Here is a 15,965-nt window from a genome sequence, read left to right as displayed (position 1 = left end):
TTGCACTGATGCACACCAGGGAAACGGAGGGGTTTTCTCTGTGGGTATTCACCTGGCTTTTCTCTCTTTGTCTTTTTTTTTAAATTTTTAAAATTGAAGTGTAGTCAGTTTACAATATTGTGTCAGTTTCTGGTGTGCAGCATAATGTTTCAGTCATACATGGACATACACATTCCTTTTCATATTCTTCGTCTTTGATGAACTCGGTTCTTTCGGTTGCTAACCATCTTTACTGGTTTAGCTGGCATGCTGACAGGGCCACTTACAGCCAGGTTCCCAACACCTGGAGGTAGACAGTGTCAAGAACCTTTCTCTTCTTTGGAACACCTGGCAAAACAGGATGTCCACGCTGACCACACCACACACTGATTTCTCCGGAAGTAGGAAGCCGAGGCCCCCTGTGGCAAGCGGGCTTCCTCTTCTGGGTGTTGAGTGTTAGAGTTCCAGTGTCACTCTGAAATCTATGCCTGGAAGCGCTTGCTACAGCCCCGGCTTCGGGCAGCTTGGCCAGACTGGACTGCACAGGCGAAGGCAGACTCATTAGAGGAGGCGATCTGACAATCCAGCCGGATTGTTCCACAGTTTCTTGAACCACAAACTAAGTGGAAGGCAGGGCAGTGACACCCCCACCCCCAGCCCATCTCTCTAAAGCTGGATTTTTAAAATCTCTTTCCTGTTTCATGATTCCTCTAAGCAGTGGACAAGGATGCAGAGAAGAAGGTGGAGGGAAGATACCCTGGGGCCATGAAAATGGCCTTAAAAATCCCAAAGTTGCCTCCGTTCACGGGGTCTGGTCTCTCACTGGAAGAATTCTAATTCCTTAAGGTAGTGTTGGATTTTACAACTAAAGTTGCTGCACCTGGAGGTCAATGTGTTTTCTCAGGCCACGTGGTGTGTTCACTCTGACAGTGATGACCTTCTGCTGGCTCTGTAGTCACTCCTGGGCACTTTGGGGCTGGCCCAGGGTTCTGAGGTACACGGCAGCAAGGTCCACAGGTTCCCACTCTGCCAGGCACCGCCGAGCTCGGCTGGCATCTCTCCAAACTCTCGCGCTGCCTGAGCTCAGAGACGCCGAGACTGAATGACAGGTAGAAGCCAGCCTTGCAAGGGGTAGGCAGCGCAGGAGGGGGCCCCAGGAAGGACAGTGCTCGCTGTTCCCAGCCCAGAGGAAGGACAGCGCGACTGGAGGGTGTGGGAAAGGAGAGGGTGGGAGAGGTGGGTGGGAACCCAGTTAATAATGATGGCTGTCCCGACGGGCGTTTTGCAGCCCGTGGGCCTGCACTAGGCTCCCAACAAGCGCTCTCAGGCCCATGCTGGTTGGGAGGGGTGAGGACAGGGAGGAGTAAGACAGACCACGTCCATCAGGCACTTTGCCTGGGGCCTGGATCACCGGTGTTCGCCCCAGTAGCAGCTCTCCAACAGCCCTAGGAGGCGGGACTATGAGCCTGACAGATGAGAAAACTGAAGACCAGAGGGAGGGGGTACAGAGGCAGGCTGGGGTGGTGGCTTCTAGGTTATCAGTTACCAACAGAGGGCGGTGTGTGGGCCGCTGGGGTCACTTAATCCACACAAGGCCTCGATGCGATGGGGCAGGTGACCTCCACTTTGCACCCGAGTGGCCTGAATCTCGGTTGAGTGACCCACCTCGTGTCCTCGGGGCTCCTCCGAGAGCCGACCCGCGCCCACAGAGGCAGAAGGCACCTCCCTGGAGGCGGGCGACTTGGCCGGGCTCCGGGTCCACTGGGGGGCGCCACTCGACGGGGAATTCCGGCCACACCCGCGCCAACCCCGCGGAGCCGGCAGATGCCGGAGGAGCCGGACCCAGGACTCGAGAAACGAAACCGCGCAGGCCCGCGGCGGTGCGGGCGCCGGAGCCGCGCAGGTGCCAGCTGGCGGGCAGGGCGGGGACGCGCCGCTGCGGGGTCCGGGCGCAGGTCCGCTGGACGCGGGTCTCGGTGGGCGGAGTGCGGGTTTACAGGGAGGGATGCTGGGTCCCGTGAGTGTGGGGAGCAAGTGCCCGTGGGCCCGGGGTGCCCCGCGGGTCGGGCTGTGGGCCCCCTGGGTTCGAGGGTGTCTCCCGGGTCGGGGTGCGGGCCAGCGGGGCGGGGGTCCCGCGGGTCTGGGTCTGGGCGACGGCGGCCCGGCCCGAGGCTCTGCCCGGGAGCGGCGCCTGCGTCCTGATGCGCGCCGTCCGCCTGCCGGCCGCGCCGGGCCCCGCCTTCCGCCCCTTCCTGCGGCTCCAAGTTTCGGTTTCCCCGGGGGTTCCTTGTCCAACCTCCTTGTCCAACTCCGCTCTTCGGCTGCGCCCAGCAGGTGTGGGCGAGGGGCGGCCCGCTTTCTCAGCATCCCGGCGACATTCCCGGGGGCCCAGCCTCGGGCGCGGAATACTCCCCGGCCGGGAAGAGCCCGGCGCAGGCTTTGAACCCGAGCCACGCTGCCCGGGGAGCGGGCGCGCAGAGGCTGATAGCGGACGGGGACTGGCAGACCTGAGGGCCTGGGCCTCTATCTCTTTGGAATCCTTCGTTGTCAGTAATTACAGCAACGGAAAAGTGATGTTGCGAAAGATGCCCATATCTTTATTTCATAGTAACTTTTAGGAGAACAGCATTCACTGCCCACATCACTGCGCTTCCCAGAGTGCAGGGTTCTTCCCGGCTTACCAAGGCTGCCCGCGGTCCCGGGCCCAAGGCCAGGCTGGCACCTCTCCGATAGTGGCCTTGAGAGCCACGAGTGGGGTGCGGCCGTAGGGAGGTGGAGGAGGGCTGAGGATAAGGGCGTGTGAGGACGGTGGGGGCCACCACCTGGTTTTCTTTGGTGGTGGTTTGGGGGATGTGGCTGGGAAAAAGGGAGAAGGGGAAAGTCAGGAAGCTGATTGAATAGAGAAGTGGTGGTGCTGGCCACTCACGTCTACCCTTAGACCCCTGGTGCCCAGGAGGAACAATAGGACACTTGAGTGAGGATTTCTGATCCCTACTGTGAGGTTCCTGGCCTGTGGGGAAGCAGAGGTTGGAAGGAAGGACTACACCTTAGGAGAAGAGAGAGGCCTGGCCGGGGGAGTCACTGAGAGTCTGAGTGAGAGTGTCCAGACCACAGCGGCAGTATTGCCCGAGGCCGATGGAAGAGAGGGGGCGGTGGGGGGCAGGGCCTGGAGAAGACCTTGCATGCTGACTGCTTTCGATGAGTCCCTGCAATGCTCCCCAGGAGGCCACCACCGGGGACACCAAGCTGTGGTGGCAGACGGGCACCCATGCCTCAGATGAAGTGAGGAAGAGAGTGGGACGCAAGGGCCAGCAGCAGGGCTGGAGCAGGGAAGTGGCCACCCGGGGGCCCTTTGGGTACCCTCCCAGCAGACAGAGGCGAAGGAGCCAGCTCGCCACTGCTCAGGCAGAGTTCTTGGGACTGAAGGCAGCAGGAAAGGGAGGCAGGTGGATCTCTGTGCCCCGGGAGCCAAGATGGCTGTCTCCCCACTCTCACCATGGATGCACTGAACAGCTTCTGGAGGCTGGGTGGTCTTGGCCTGAGTCCTGGCCTTGGCATGGCCCTGACCTCGGTTTGCTGTCACCCCCACGGAGGGTGTTTTGAGGGCTGGGTGGTCAATGAGGAAAGCACGGGTTTAGTAGGTGGCAGCCCCCGTTGTTAGGAATCTTGAGCCCTGGCTCCTAGCTGCCAGCCCTGTAGCCCTGGGCAGCCCCGTGCAGGCCGGTCCCTCCCGCAGGCTCTGACTCAGCAATTTGCTGCTAGCATTTCTGCAGAGGCACAGAGAGGCCGAGGCCCTTGCCCAGGGAACTTGGCAGGTACCTTCAGCCCATGTCTTATCTCAGGTGTTTGCACAAGCTGTGCCTCTGCCTGCCCGCCCCCCACCCCCCAGTCTGCACTCACCCGGCTCAGCTGTCCTGGCTCCCAGTCTCAGCTGGGCGGGACAGTTTTAGACTCACTGAGTGGCAGAGAGCTCAGGAGGCTGGCAGGGGGAGGCTGGCAGGCGGCGCCTGGCAGGGACAGCAGAAAAGGAAATGGGTGCTGGAGCCCCGCAGGGCTCAGACCAGGAGGGTGTTGGAAGGGGAGGCCTTGGGATGAGGCAGGCTGTGAACACCTCTGGGGAGGCGATCAGGCTGGGTTTCAGTTGAGCAGGGAGAACTTCTGGGTCGCGGTAATTTCAGTTTCACAGAAAATGAAACTGAAGCAAAGCTATGGTCACATGACAGGAGGCTGTGTATAAAGCTGGCTGCCTCGGGACACTTGCTCTTGGTTCCAGATCTTCAGGAGCATGCCAGCCTCAGAGAGTCCCCTCCCTGGAGGCATGGAATGTTGTAACTGCCGACATATCTCCAAAGAGGAAGGTGCCAAGTTCTGCAGCCAATGTGGACACAAGCTGCTCCGTGTAGCCCCCGTACCAGGTAGGGCCCTGAGGGGGCTGGGGATGCAGTGGGGGTCGTGGGGGTGGGCAGGCAGCTCAGTCCTGCCTCTCTTCCTAGAAATGGAGACTTCGGCCAGCAGGCAGCCCAGGCCGGCAGAGCAAGGTCGTCTGTGGCTAAAGAACTCTTTCTAGAAGAAGCATTTTTCTTAGAAATACAGTTTTATCTGTCCCTTTGCTGGAGGCACCTATCACTTTTTAAAGAGTTTCAATTTCATTTCTCGAAGAGAACCTGGGGTTCCTATTCTCCTTGGGAATGGGAAGTACTAGGCTGAGCCAAGGAATCTTAGAGGATTTCAGAGGGTGCTGCGTGGAAGTGGCATCCCAGCCCACCTGGTGGGGTGAGGGTTCTTTGCGGCTTGCACAAGCCTCTTCCTGGTGAGGGGTGGCCGGTGGGCGCATGTCAGGAGAGCTGTGCCAGGCGGGCCTCACCTGCTGACTCCTGTGGTTGCTTGATTCTCTCCGCGACTGGGACCTTAGACTGTCTCCATGCCCCTCCTGGTACAAACTCAGCGTGCTCTGACCACAGGACCCTTGCACTGCCTGTTCCCTCTGCCTGGAACACACCTTTCCTCAGAGGGCAGCACAGCTCCCTATCCTCTCCTTCCAGTCTTTGCTCCACTATCTCCTCTCTGGAGGCCCACTCTGACCCTCCATCCCTTCGCTCCCCATGCACTTCCCCAGGCGTCAGTCCTGGGAGCCCTCGGACCACCCTTGGTGGGGCTTCAGAGACCTTGGTCCTCATGTTCGCTGTTCTATTCTGAGCCTCTTGTATGTGCGTGGAACACAGTAGGTGCTTGTAGTAACTGCTGAATCAATCAAAGAAGGTGCATTTGAGTTGGGGGTGGGACGGACATCCCCAGTTCTTTGATCGTTCTTGTTTCTGCTGCATTTGTGCGAAGTGTTCACGTTACACATGCTTTCTCTGGACTGTATGAAGCATGAAGAGGTGGCGACTTTTTGTTGCTGGGTTTTTTTAATTTTCTTTACTGCTAACCTTTCAGGAGGGCTCTGGCTGAAAGTCAAACCTGAGGGTTCTGTCTTTTCTTCGGGAATACACAGGGCTCAAGGGGTCACAGAATCACGCACTTTGTGGGCAGCCGAGTGTCTGTTCTCATCATCAGCTTCTTAGTCCAGGTATCAAATCGTGGCGTGGCTGAGGTCTTTGGTGTCCCGGCAGAATTTTCCACCTGCTGGGGTTCCCCACCCCTGGTCACTAGAACTGACTGGGGCCTTGGGAGGAGGGTTTTGGGGGGCCTCCAAGACTGAAAAAACAAATAAATCCAATGGGCTAACCTGTGATGTGCCTGACGCTGCGCTAAATACTGAGGGGGGAGCTGTCATCAATTCCATTTTAAGATGCTGAGAGTGAAGCACAGAGAGGTTAAGTAACTCACCCACAGTCACTCAGCTAGCAACTGGCAGAGACAGGATTTAAACTCAGGCAGGTGGCCCCGGAGCCAGAGCCTTTGCCCTGGAAGGAAGCTGCGGTTGAGGGCTTGCTGGCCTCAGCGTTATCGGGGAGGAAGAAATTTTCCTCTCCCTTCTGGTCCTTCTGGCTGGTCTCAATTAAGTTGACATGAGACAGACTAACAGGAGAAAATCAGGGCTTCCTTTGAGTCTCAGGTCCTGTGCCTGGCCCTCCAGAGACTGACCCCTTTGGGAGGGTCTCCAGGAAAGCTGGCTCCCTCTGCTTCCCTTTAATTTTGTGCGAGGGGCTTTCACAGGGCTGCTGGTTTGTTTGCCAACAGAACAGAGGAGAAAGCCGTGTCTGAGAACACAGATGTGTGGCATTTGCACAAAATGCCGTGGGCGGTAACCTTCCAGGGTCCCACCAGTCCAGGCGGGTAGGGAGAGCAGGCAGGGCAGTGGTCCACCTTGGCCAGGTCAGAGGTCACTCCAGGCCCCCAGCCCTAAGCAGGGCATGGTCACTAACCCTCCCTCTGAGCTGCTTGGCGTGTCTGCCAGCTCGAGGGCCGAAGGCCCTGAGAGCTGTTGGGGGTTGGCTGGCTTCTGGGCTGCCCACCTCTCCTCTGTGAGCGCAGTGAGCGCTGGATAGGGCCATTGTCCTTAGGGCTGGGTCACTGGGCAGGGGCAGGAACCGAGTCCTGGTCACTCAGCACCTCATCACAGGGCTGAGGACACAGATGTTGAATGGTGAGACTGCCGGGCTCCTGACCCTGATCGTTCCGAGAGCCTGGGGCTTAACGGGCCACCCCCAGCCACCCCCAGCCACCCCACCCCCACCGCTTCATGCCTGCAGTCTTGTCTGATTACTCACACCCCAGCTGAGCCTCTCTCATACAAGAAAGGAAACTGAAACCAAGATGTTGGGAGACTTGGCTGGAGCTGCTAAGGGGGTTATTTCTGCCTTTCAGCTACTTATAGGTCTGCCAGGCTGCCCAGCCCATGACCCTGGGCGTCCTGGACGCTAGGCTGCTTCCGGTGCTGCGGGTGCGGCCCATCCCTCTGGAACTCGGGCAGCGCCGGCATCCATGGAGCCGGGAGAGGCTGCAGTGCAGCTGCCCAGAGCTGCCGGGACGCCTGGGTTGGGGCGGTCGTGGGAAGCCACGTGGATAAAGGTGTGAGAGGGGAGTGTGTGGAGAGTTCCAGGCCACCCTGGGCATAGGTGGAGGGTGGTCACCTTTGCCAGGGTGATGCTGGTGCCGTCTGACGGTGGAGCAGGGCTGATGCTCGCCTGGCCTGATGGTGAGGGCTCTTAATGCCAGCAGGTATAGCGGGCAGAGGGAAGATGGTGGTAAGGAGCCCCTTCCCCGCTCCAAGTTCCCGGTGTTCTGGCAGGTGCCCCGAGCAATCCAGGTGGGACCTCCCCCTTGAGTGCTGGGAGGTTATTTTGTGGGGGTTTCTGGGCAATGTATTTATTCTTTTATTTTCTGCGTTTTCCAAGTGTTACTTGTCTATTGTCTCAGCAGCAGCCCGAGAGCCCAGAGGAGTCCAGGAAGGCCAGGGGCCGCTGGGGGAGCTCGAGAGGCAGCTGCCGTGGGGACAGGCCGCCCGGGATCGGGCTGTGGCAGTGGGGGGCTCACTGGCTAGGGAAGGAGCCTCCCACCTGTCCTTGCTTGTGGGCCCACTGATGCGGCCGCTTGGTTTCCATGGCTGCAGGGGAGGAAAACATCTCCGTCTTCCCTCCTAAATTCTTTGGCTGGTCTAAGAAATCGATAAAAGACAGATTAACATTTCATACGTACGGGAGCCCCATAAAAATAGGAGGCCCAGAAGGCAGCCGGGTGCCTGCAGCTTCTGTTAACGTCCAGGTCTGGGGATACAAAGGGGAGGGGAGCTCTTCGCAGGAAGGCAGAGGAGACGTTTGGAAAACTGGGGTTGCTGTGTTACGCAGATAAGTTTCTTGGTGAAAAGGCATCTCTAGTAATGGTTCTTTTCCTGGTACTGGCCCCCTTACGGATGGAAATTTCGGATGGAAAATTTGTAAATTAATTGTCTTTAGCTGAAAATAATCCTTGAGCCAAAGTGGTGTATTTGGTGGCGCTCACTGCCCCTGCCCCCGGGCCACCTGGAGGTGGGAGGATCGGGGGCTGGCAGCGCTGTGTTCTTTGGGGTGGCTGGTTTTGTTTTGTCTTCTAATTGCGGTAAACCATTTAAGACGTATGATGGAAGAAATTTTCACAAACTATGGCCCAGGGAAGTCGTTCGAGCTTGCACCTGACTCAGCCTGAACTTTGTGTGAACTTGACCGGCCTGACTCATGTCCTGACAGACAGACGTCACGCGTGTGCTTTAACCATTAAAGACCCCATTCTAAAGATAAGAATAAATACCTCCCTCTCCGTGGAGTCCATGTCAGCACCCCCCAGGCTGAAGGCTCCCCTCCCAGAAATCAGGGTCACGCGGCCTTGCTGTATGCATGCTGATCTTGAAGGGAGGGGCCCCTGTCCTCCGAGCTGCTGCCAGGCTGCCTCCCGGGCTGGATGGATAGTTCTCGGTTCGACTTCAATAAAACTCTCTTCTCCTCCTTGTTATGGATTGGTTATTCGCGTTAACACTCAAAACTTAGCCATTTTAACCATGTTTAAGTGCACAGCTGAGTGGCACTAGGCACGTTCACAGTGTAGTGCAGCCGTCACCCCCACCCGTCTCCAGAACCTCTTCATCTTCCCAAACTGGAGCTCTGTCCCCATCAGACACGTGACTCCCCTCCCTTCCCCGGCCCCTGGCACCCGCCATCCTGCTTTCTGTTTCTTTGAATTTGACTGCTCTAGGGACCTCATATAAAAGCTTGAAGCATGCGTTACTTTCTTTAGTCTTCAGGGCAGGGCAGCTGCAGCCCCCATTTTCCAGCTGAGGGCGGGGCCGGGGTTGCTGGGGCTCCCAGCTGGCTGGTGGCCGACCCAGGGGTGCATGCGCTGCAGACCCAGGGCTCATTAGGGAGCCTCGGCCTTGGCGTCTGTGCGCCTGACTGATGTAGCTTGAACTAATTTCCTAGCAGTGATTTGGGCTTGCCTGTGAGGCCCCTGCCCTCCTCCCCATTCATGTGCTGATCAGCCATTGACCGGATTTGGGGATCTGTCTGAAGGCCCTCTCAGCTCTCTGGATACCTGTGTGTCTGTTTGCCTGCACGCACAGCTGTTTCGCAGCGCCGCTGCGGGGGAGGTCACGCTGCCCCGCGTGCGTGCGCCTGGCGAGCCCGTGCCCCACCTGTCGGGGGACAGCGGTCTGCTCCGCCTGCAGGGTCTTTGAGGTTCACTTCCAGCCATGCCCGCTCTAGCTCTGGGCCAGTCGGAAAGGTGGAAATGGTACCTCTTGGTTTCACTTCCTTGATTGGTAGAGAAGCCAAGTATTTTTTCTTTTCTGTTCTTTGTTTCTTTTTTATATATGTATCTATTGAAGTACAGTCAGTTTACAGTGTTGTGTCAGTTCCTGGTGCACAGCACCGTGCTTCAGGCACACAGGAACGTATGAATATTCGTTTTCATATTCTTTTTCACCACAAGTTACTACAAGATATTGAATATGGCTCCCTGTGCACTACAGTAGAAACTTGTTGTTCATCTGCTTTATACATAGTAGTGTGTATCTGCAGATCTCGAACTCCCAATTTATCCCTTCCCACCCCATTCCCCCTGGCAACTGTTTGTTTTCTATGTCTGTGAGTTCAAGTGTCTTTTCAAGGGTTAAGAGCTGACTTGTAATTCTTCTTCCTTGAACTACCTCTTACTTGCCTTTGGGAACCTGTCTTTTTTAGATTATTTGTACTGATCTTCACAGGCACTGGCTGTTGATATTGGAGGTGACCAGGAGGACTATGCGAGGTGCACACACCCGTGTCCAGACGGAGGGGCTCCGGTCTGCACACGTCTCTGCGTCTTTCCCAGTTCCCCGCAGCCCTGCTTTGTCCTTGGGTGGCTGCCCTCTCAGGGGCAAACTGGTCCGACAGTTTCTGAGCGCCGAGCATAGGGTCTGTTTGACTGAGAGGAAGGAGCTGATGGGTCAGAAACCCCAGGGACCAGCCCTGGGGCCGGGTTGTCCCGCCGATCACCGGTGCCGGGGAAACGCCAGCTTCTGATTGGACCAGGCTAGTGGGGGGCCGCCCCCGCTGTGGAGGCTGGAGGAAAGGAGAGGGGTCAGGATGCCCCGTTTGTCACCAAGGGCAGCGGCCCGGGCTGTTGTGCCTTACGAATATCCTCCCAGCTTTGTTTAGTTCTTTGGCCTTAAGGATCATAGTGTGTTTGTAGACGTCCTGTTAATGAAAATCATCCAGTGAATGGGTCCTGAGGGCTTGTGTGTTCCAGGAACAGGGAAGTCCAAGGAGAACAAAGCCACGGCTGCCTGCCTTCCTGAACTTACAGAGAAGGGCGGTGGTGATGCAGGAAAACGGACGTGGGGCGTTAGGAGGGCCTAGTCCCAGGTCTCTGCTGAGCCCCTGGCACGTGCCCCGCCAGGTGTGGGTCCTTGGCTTCGTGCAGGAAAGAATTCAAGTGCGAGCCACCGTTGGGTAAAGGGAGGTTTATTTAGAGAGACACACACTGCATAGAGTGTAAGGCAAGAGAAAGGCCAGGAAAGAGGTGTGGGAATTGGGTGCTCAGGTTAAAGTGAAAGTAGGCACACACTCCACAGACAGAGCACGGGCCGTCTGCAAAGGGGAGAGAGAGCGCCAAGGGCCGCTAGGCTGGTGGTGTCAGTTTTTATGGGCTCAGTAGCTTCACACGCCTACAGGTGGGACCATTCCAACTGCCCTGGGGAGGGGGCTGGGATTCCCAGGACTTGGGCCACCGCCCATCCTCTGGCCTTTTGCGGTCAGCCTCGGGGCTGTCATGGCGCCTGCTGGCGTGTTATTCGATCACCTGTTACAATAAGCATACAGTGAAGCTCAAGGTCTGCTAGAAGTCAAACCTCTTAATCCTCAAGGCCAACTGGGAGGTGAATCTTCCACCATTTTGGTGTTAAATTGCTGTCATTTCTTGAGTGGCTGTGTCCTGCCCCCTTCCCTCCGGTCTCGGTGATAAGACTGGGAGAGGCCCTGGGGCTTGGGGCTCAGGCTAAGGGAGGCTTCTAGGCGGATAAACCACCTGGAGTTGAAGGAGGAGTAATGAGATGGCCACACTTAGGCTGACAGACTGCTTGTTCTTCTGCTCGCCCTGAGAACGGCCACACACCTCACCGGCCAGCTGCTACTCGCAGCTCCAGGCCCGTTGTTAAAACCGAAGCTATTGATCTTACTGTTTGTACTTTATTCCGGTCGTTGAAAGTGATCATCCTGCTTGGCCTCTGAGTCCTTCTCCAAGGACAAGGGCACAGGACTGTAACCTTGCAAAACAGCCTGAATTGCCAAGAAGACCACACCTTGAGTGCTTAGATTCTAGCCTCTGCAGAACTGGTCGCCTGGAGGCATCATGACGCTGCTCTAAGTCTTCTGATGAGAAAGTGATTCTGTTGCCTGTTTCGATGCTTTACTGTCTGAGCTGTGGCTGTGTACCCACCCCACCCCATCCCCAAGGGGGTGCACAGTGTTGAAGGCAGCAGCCTGCTGGGAGTCCCCTTTGCCCAGCGAGGTAATAAAGCTCCCTCTTTTCTTCTAAGCTCCAAAACCCGGGCTCTGAGTCATTTGGCTTGTCAGGGACGGGCCGATCTTTCGGCAGCAGAGTGTGTGTGTGTCTGTGGCGGGCGGGGGGTGGGCACTGAGACCCTGATTGGAAAATGGAGGCCCCTGAAGGGCTCCTTGTGGGCGGTGGGGTCATTGTGTCAGGCACTCGGTGCTGTATTGATGACGGCTCTAAATGAGGTGTGATTCTGGAAGCAGGCCAGCCCCCAGGGTACACAGATGGCCAGGGAGGTGTTGGGAGACCCCAGAGAGAAGGGCTGAGAATGGGGCACCCACCCCTGAGGAGAGAGAGGAGCTGCTTTGGGGAAGGAGGGACGCGTGGCCATTCCGTTTTGGAGCTCTGCAGACGTCAGGGTCCGGGTGGCTGTGCTGACGGGGACACAGGGAGGTGCTGGACATTCAGAGCCCTCGCTCTCTTGCTGGGTTGGGGCCAGGATCCCGGGTCCCTCGTGCCCACCCGACAGAAGAAGTTGTCCAGGTTCGTTACTGAACGCAACCGCGTGCTCCTGACACACAGGGAGGCCGAACACACGGAGACATCAGAGTTTGCAGCAGAGAAAGGTTTATTGCAGGAGGATGGGCAGCTCGTGCAAAAATGTCCCTGAAGTCCCCAGAGGGTTTCAGCTGCACAATTTGTAAAGGCCGGCGGAGAGGTGGGCTTCCTACGGTGTGTGATCACCTGCACACAACTCTCTGATTGACGGTGATCAATCCTTAGGTGCCGGAAGGTCTGGGGGCTGAGTGCTCAGGATCATCAAGTAGTTAACTGCCATTTCCTGGTGGTTTTAGCATCTGAAAAACTCTGGAAATATGCATCAGACAGTTATCTGGGTCCTTCCGAGAGGAGCTGCAGCAGAGGCTATGGGGGAGGGGTCTGTCCCGGAGAGGCCCGTGGGTCCTGCTGGGTTACCTGCCCCACCTGGAGCAGGAGAGGACTAATCCTGGACAACGCTCGAGGGAGGAGTCCGAGTCTTCCTTCCTGATGTTCACTTTTCCGAGATGTGACCCATGTGCATCTGCCTTTGTAGATTCTGAGAACAACCTCAAGGCGACATCGGCCCCAAAGGGAGAGATGGAGGGTGGACAAGAGCTGATGGAGGACAGCAGCTCTTTCTCATCCCTGGGCTCAGATGATTGGCAAGAAGCCCCAGGCAAGCCCTGTTCGGAAGCCTCCTGGCAAATCCAGACGGTGAGTGCCCGGCCCCTGGGGAAGGGGGTCTGGGAGGAGCGGTTCTGTCCATCCGTGCTCTGCAGGGACGCTCTTTCCTGCTGTGGTTTCCTCGGTGGCTGAGCGAGATCCCCACGTCCGTATGTCCTCTCCAGGACGGCCTCCCTTCCCTGCTGTCCAGCCCCTTGGCCCCTGCGCCCTGGGCTGTGGCACAGCTGCCTCCTCGTGCCTGATTCCTTGCAGGATCCCTGTGTTCTTGCCGCTCTGGGGCCCCATCTCTTCCTCCTAGCAGACTCAGCACGCGTGTCTGCCAGAAGCTGGGGCTAGGCAGGGTCTCGGTGCCTGAGCTTCTGCCATGTGGGTGTCTGGCTCTTCTCTGGGCCTTTTACATGGACTGTGCAGGCCCTGAGGTGCCTCCAGTCTCCAGGGGAAAGTCGGATAGAGGGTGCTGGGGAAATGCTGCCAGCCAGACGCTCTTCTTCAAAGGGGAGCCGAATCCTGTCTCTCTGTGAGGGTCAGACCCCAAGAGAGCCTCTCCTAAGTGAACCAGGCTGGAGCCCAGGTGAGGCTTGCAGGGAGTTACCTGGACAGATTCAGGGAGGATGGTGGGGGAGAGGTCCCCGCGCCAGAGTCCAGCCTGTCCACACGCAGACGGCCGTGTCTGCTCCCAGGTCTCCTGCAGGACTGACCAGGACAGTATCTCTTTGTCTGGGTGGGCTGGTGTCCTGTCTGGTCCTCAGTTGTTCCCTGTGGCTGGTGGGGCGGGAAGTGCTGCGGCGGCTGTGTTTGTGCACACTTGTGAGTGTGCGTGTGTGGTAGGTACATGCGTGTGTGCGTGTGAGTGTGCGTGTCCTGCCCCTCGGACAGTAGTCTCCAGAGCAGCATGGCCAGCTCCGAGCCTGGGCCATGAGGGACACTGAAAATTTGGGCAAATTCTCGAAGTGGATGTCAAGGAACACAGACCGTTAGGAGGTGAATGCACGTGACACTGCGATTGAAAATGGTATTGAGCCCAGCAGGATTAGGGCTTTTTTTTTTTTTTTAATGAAGGGGAGGTAATTGGGTTTATTTATTTATTGATATTTGGAGGAAGTACTGGGGACCAGGACCTTGTGCATGTTGTCGACTGAAATAAATGCACAACCTGAAAGATGAGAGTTATGTTTTCTTTGGCGGGAGGACTCTGAGCCACGATGACAGCCTCTCGGATGCTCTGAGGGACTGCTCCGAGGGACTGCTCCGAAGAGGTAGGGGAGGGGCTCGGATATACAGGAGCTTTACAACACAGAGCAGGTAGTTGGAACAATAAGATTGCTTTTTATCTAAAGAAAAACAGGCATCTCAAGTTAAAGAATTTAGCACTTTTCTCTGTGTGGGAGGAAGCAAACATTTGGGCTCACTGAATTCATTCGTTTGACAAGCACCTAGCTGTGGAAGGCCAGTATCTTGTCCTTGATTATTCTGAGTCCCCTCAGAGGGCACCACTGTGAGTGGCTGCAGAGGCCGGGCTGCAGGCTTGTCTTCACTGCTGGGGAGGGGGCGGGTGTGTGGCAGCGGCTGAAGACTTGATGGCTTCAGCGTTCTTCGTTTACTGATATGGTTTGCAGTATTTTTCGTTCACAGTGCCAAGCATGTGCTCTACCACTTGAGCTATACCCTCCTCCTCCGGGGCTTTTTTTAAAAAACCTTGATAGCATATGTTTAAGGCTCTATTGGAAGAAAAAAAATGAGCAAAAAATAACTAAGACAACTGTGAAAAATAAAAGCCTTGAGTGGGACTTGCTGTACTAGACAAACAAAAACATGTTACAAAGCCAGTCATTAAAACAGCGAGTCCTGGGGGGATCAGCATTCTGGACCGACTACCCAGAAACAGACCTTGACATGTACAAAGCCAGCTGGAGAAAATATACATAGATATTTGTCTGACCCACGGATGGAAAAAGATTTTCTAGTAATTAAAGCGAAGTAGAAAAATATAAACAAAACATCGGTGTACTTGACTCTCGAAGAAGTCTTGTTAAGACAACTGAACACCTCACATGAGAAGCACAAATGAAGGGCAAACAATTTAAGAACTGTACGGAGAAAAGATTTGTATTTACCTACAAATTTTTTTAGCAAAGAATGAGGCGCCTCAATATGTCAAAAGCTCTTAGAAATCAAGTACAAAACAGAAATCTCCCCAAGAGAAAAACGGGCCACAACAGATACGCAGACCATTTAGAAGATCGAAATGCCACTAAAGGCATGAATGTCCCACGTCTGAAATCACACACTGAAAATTAAAAGAGCTTCAGGGTTGTATATTAAGCCTATCAAACTAAAGAACCGGTTTATTTATCTATTTTTATATCTAGTGGCTAACAATTGCGAGTCTCAAACTCCTAAACTTACCCCTTTAATGAAAAAGAGTATGAAAACAAATGTATGTATGTGTATGTGTGGCTGGGACACTGCGCTGTGCACCAGAAACTGGCACATTGTAACTGACTGTACTTCAATTAAAAAAAAAAAAAAAAGGACTGATTTAAAGCCAGCGTTTGTAGCCATGGGACAGGGTTTCTCCCTTCGAGTGAGAGTCATGCGTTGGGGCCACCCAGCAAGGCAGGTGCCTTTGACCTGCTGTTCTGCTGTTCTGATTTTAGTGTAAGAAAATAACCTCAGAAAGGCATGTGAGGGTTCAGCAGAGGATTTCAGTACAGCCTCAGTGTTTCATGGCCAGACATTGGAGTCCACCTAAATATTCCACCCTGAGGGTGTCATGTGTACCATTCTTGTAGCAGGAAGCACGGTGGCCTCCAACTGTTACTTCTGTCAGAGATTAAAGATGTGAGGGAATTCTTTTTTTAATGTTCTTTACTTTTTTTAATTGAAGTATAGTTGATTTATGGTGTTTCAGGTGTACAGCAGAGTGATTCTGTTGCACGTATGTGTCTGTTCTTTTCCAGATGCTCTTCCCTTGTAGGTGGTCACAGACACTGAACACAGTTACAGTAGGTCCTTGTTGTTTACCAAGATGTGAGGGAATTCTTGCAATCAAGTTAGGTAGGTAGATAGACTTAACTGAGTGACGTCAGCAAACAAGGCAGAGAAGGGAACTCCGAGGGCCTGTCCCCCCAGAGAAACACCCCAAAAAGTGAGCAGAGCTGTAAGAAAAAGCTTTATTGGAACTCTGGAAAGTAGCCCAAGGTTTGCAGTAGCCAGGCAAGTGCAGGATCAAGAAAAGGGCTTGGCCGTAGGAGAGCTCTGAGGTGCTGCGACTGAGCCGTGCCCTCCCCTCCCGCGGGCAGGGGGTCTCAGGATGT

General features: G+C 55.5%; 1 protein-coding gene across 2 annotated transcripts in view; it reads left to right on the top strand.

The window, feature by feature from the left end:
• The first annotated feature begins 1,738 nt into the window (after window positions 1–1,738).
• The window catches only part of RNF213 (ring finger protein 213), a 102,815-nt gene continuing 88,588 nt past the window's right edge, over window positions 1,739–15,965 (top strand). Inside the window, exons 1-3 of one of the 2 annotated variants that reach the window (XM_064495410.1) lie at window positions 1,739–1,882; window positions 4,253–4,394; window positions 12,518–12,678. In XM_064495410.1, coding sequence (XP_064351480.1) covers window positions 4,265–4,394; window positions 12,518–12,678 — 291 coding nt within the window. In that variant the 5' untranslated portion in view covers window positions 1,739–1,882; window positions 4,253–4,264. Of the gene's footprint in view, window positions 1,883–4,205; window positions 4,395–12,517; window positions 12,679–15,965 lie in introns of those variants that run through there. The other variant, XM_064495408.1, reaches the window with a different exon arrangement.

Source organism: Camelus dromedarius, chromosome 16 (genome assembly GCF_036321535.1).
Source record: "Camelus dromedarius isolate mCamDro1 chromosome 16, mCamDro1.pat, whole genome shotgun sequence".
Lineage (NCBI taxonomy): Eukaryota > Metazoa > Chordata > Mammalia > Artiodactyla > Camelidae > Camelus > Camelus dromedarius.
This window is presented reverse-complemented; position numbering and strand designations above follow the sequence as displayed.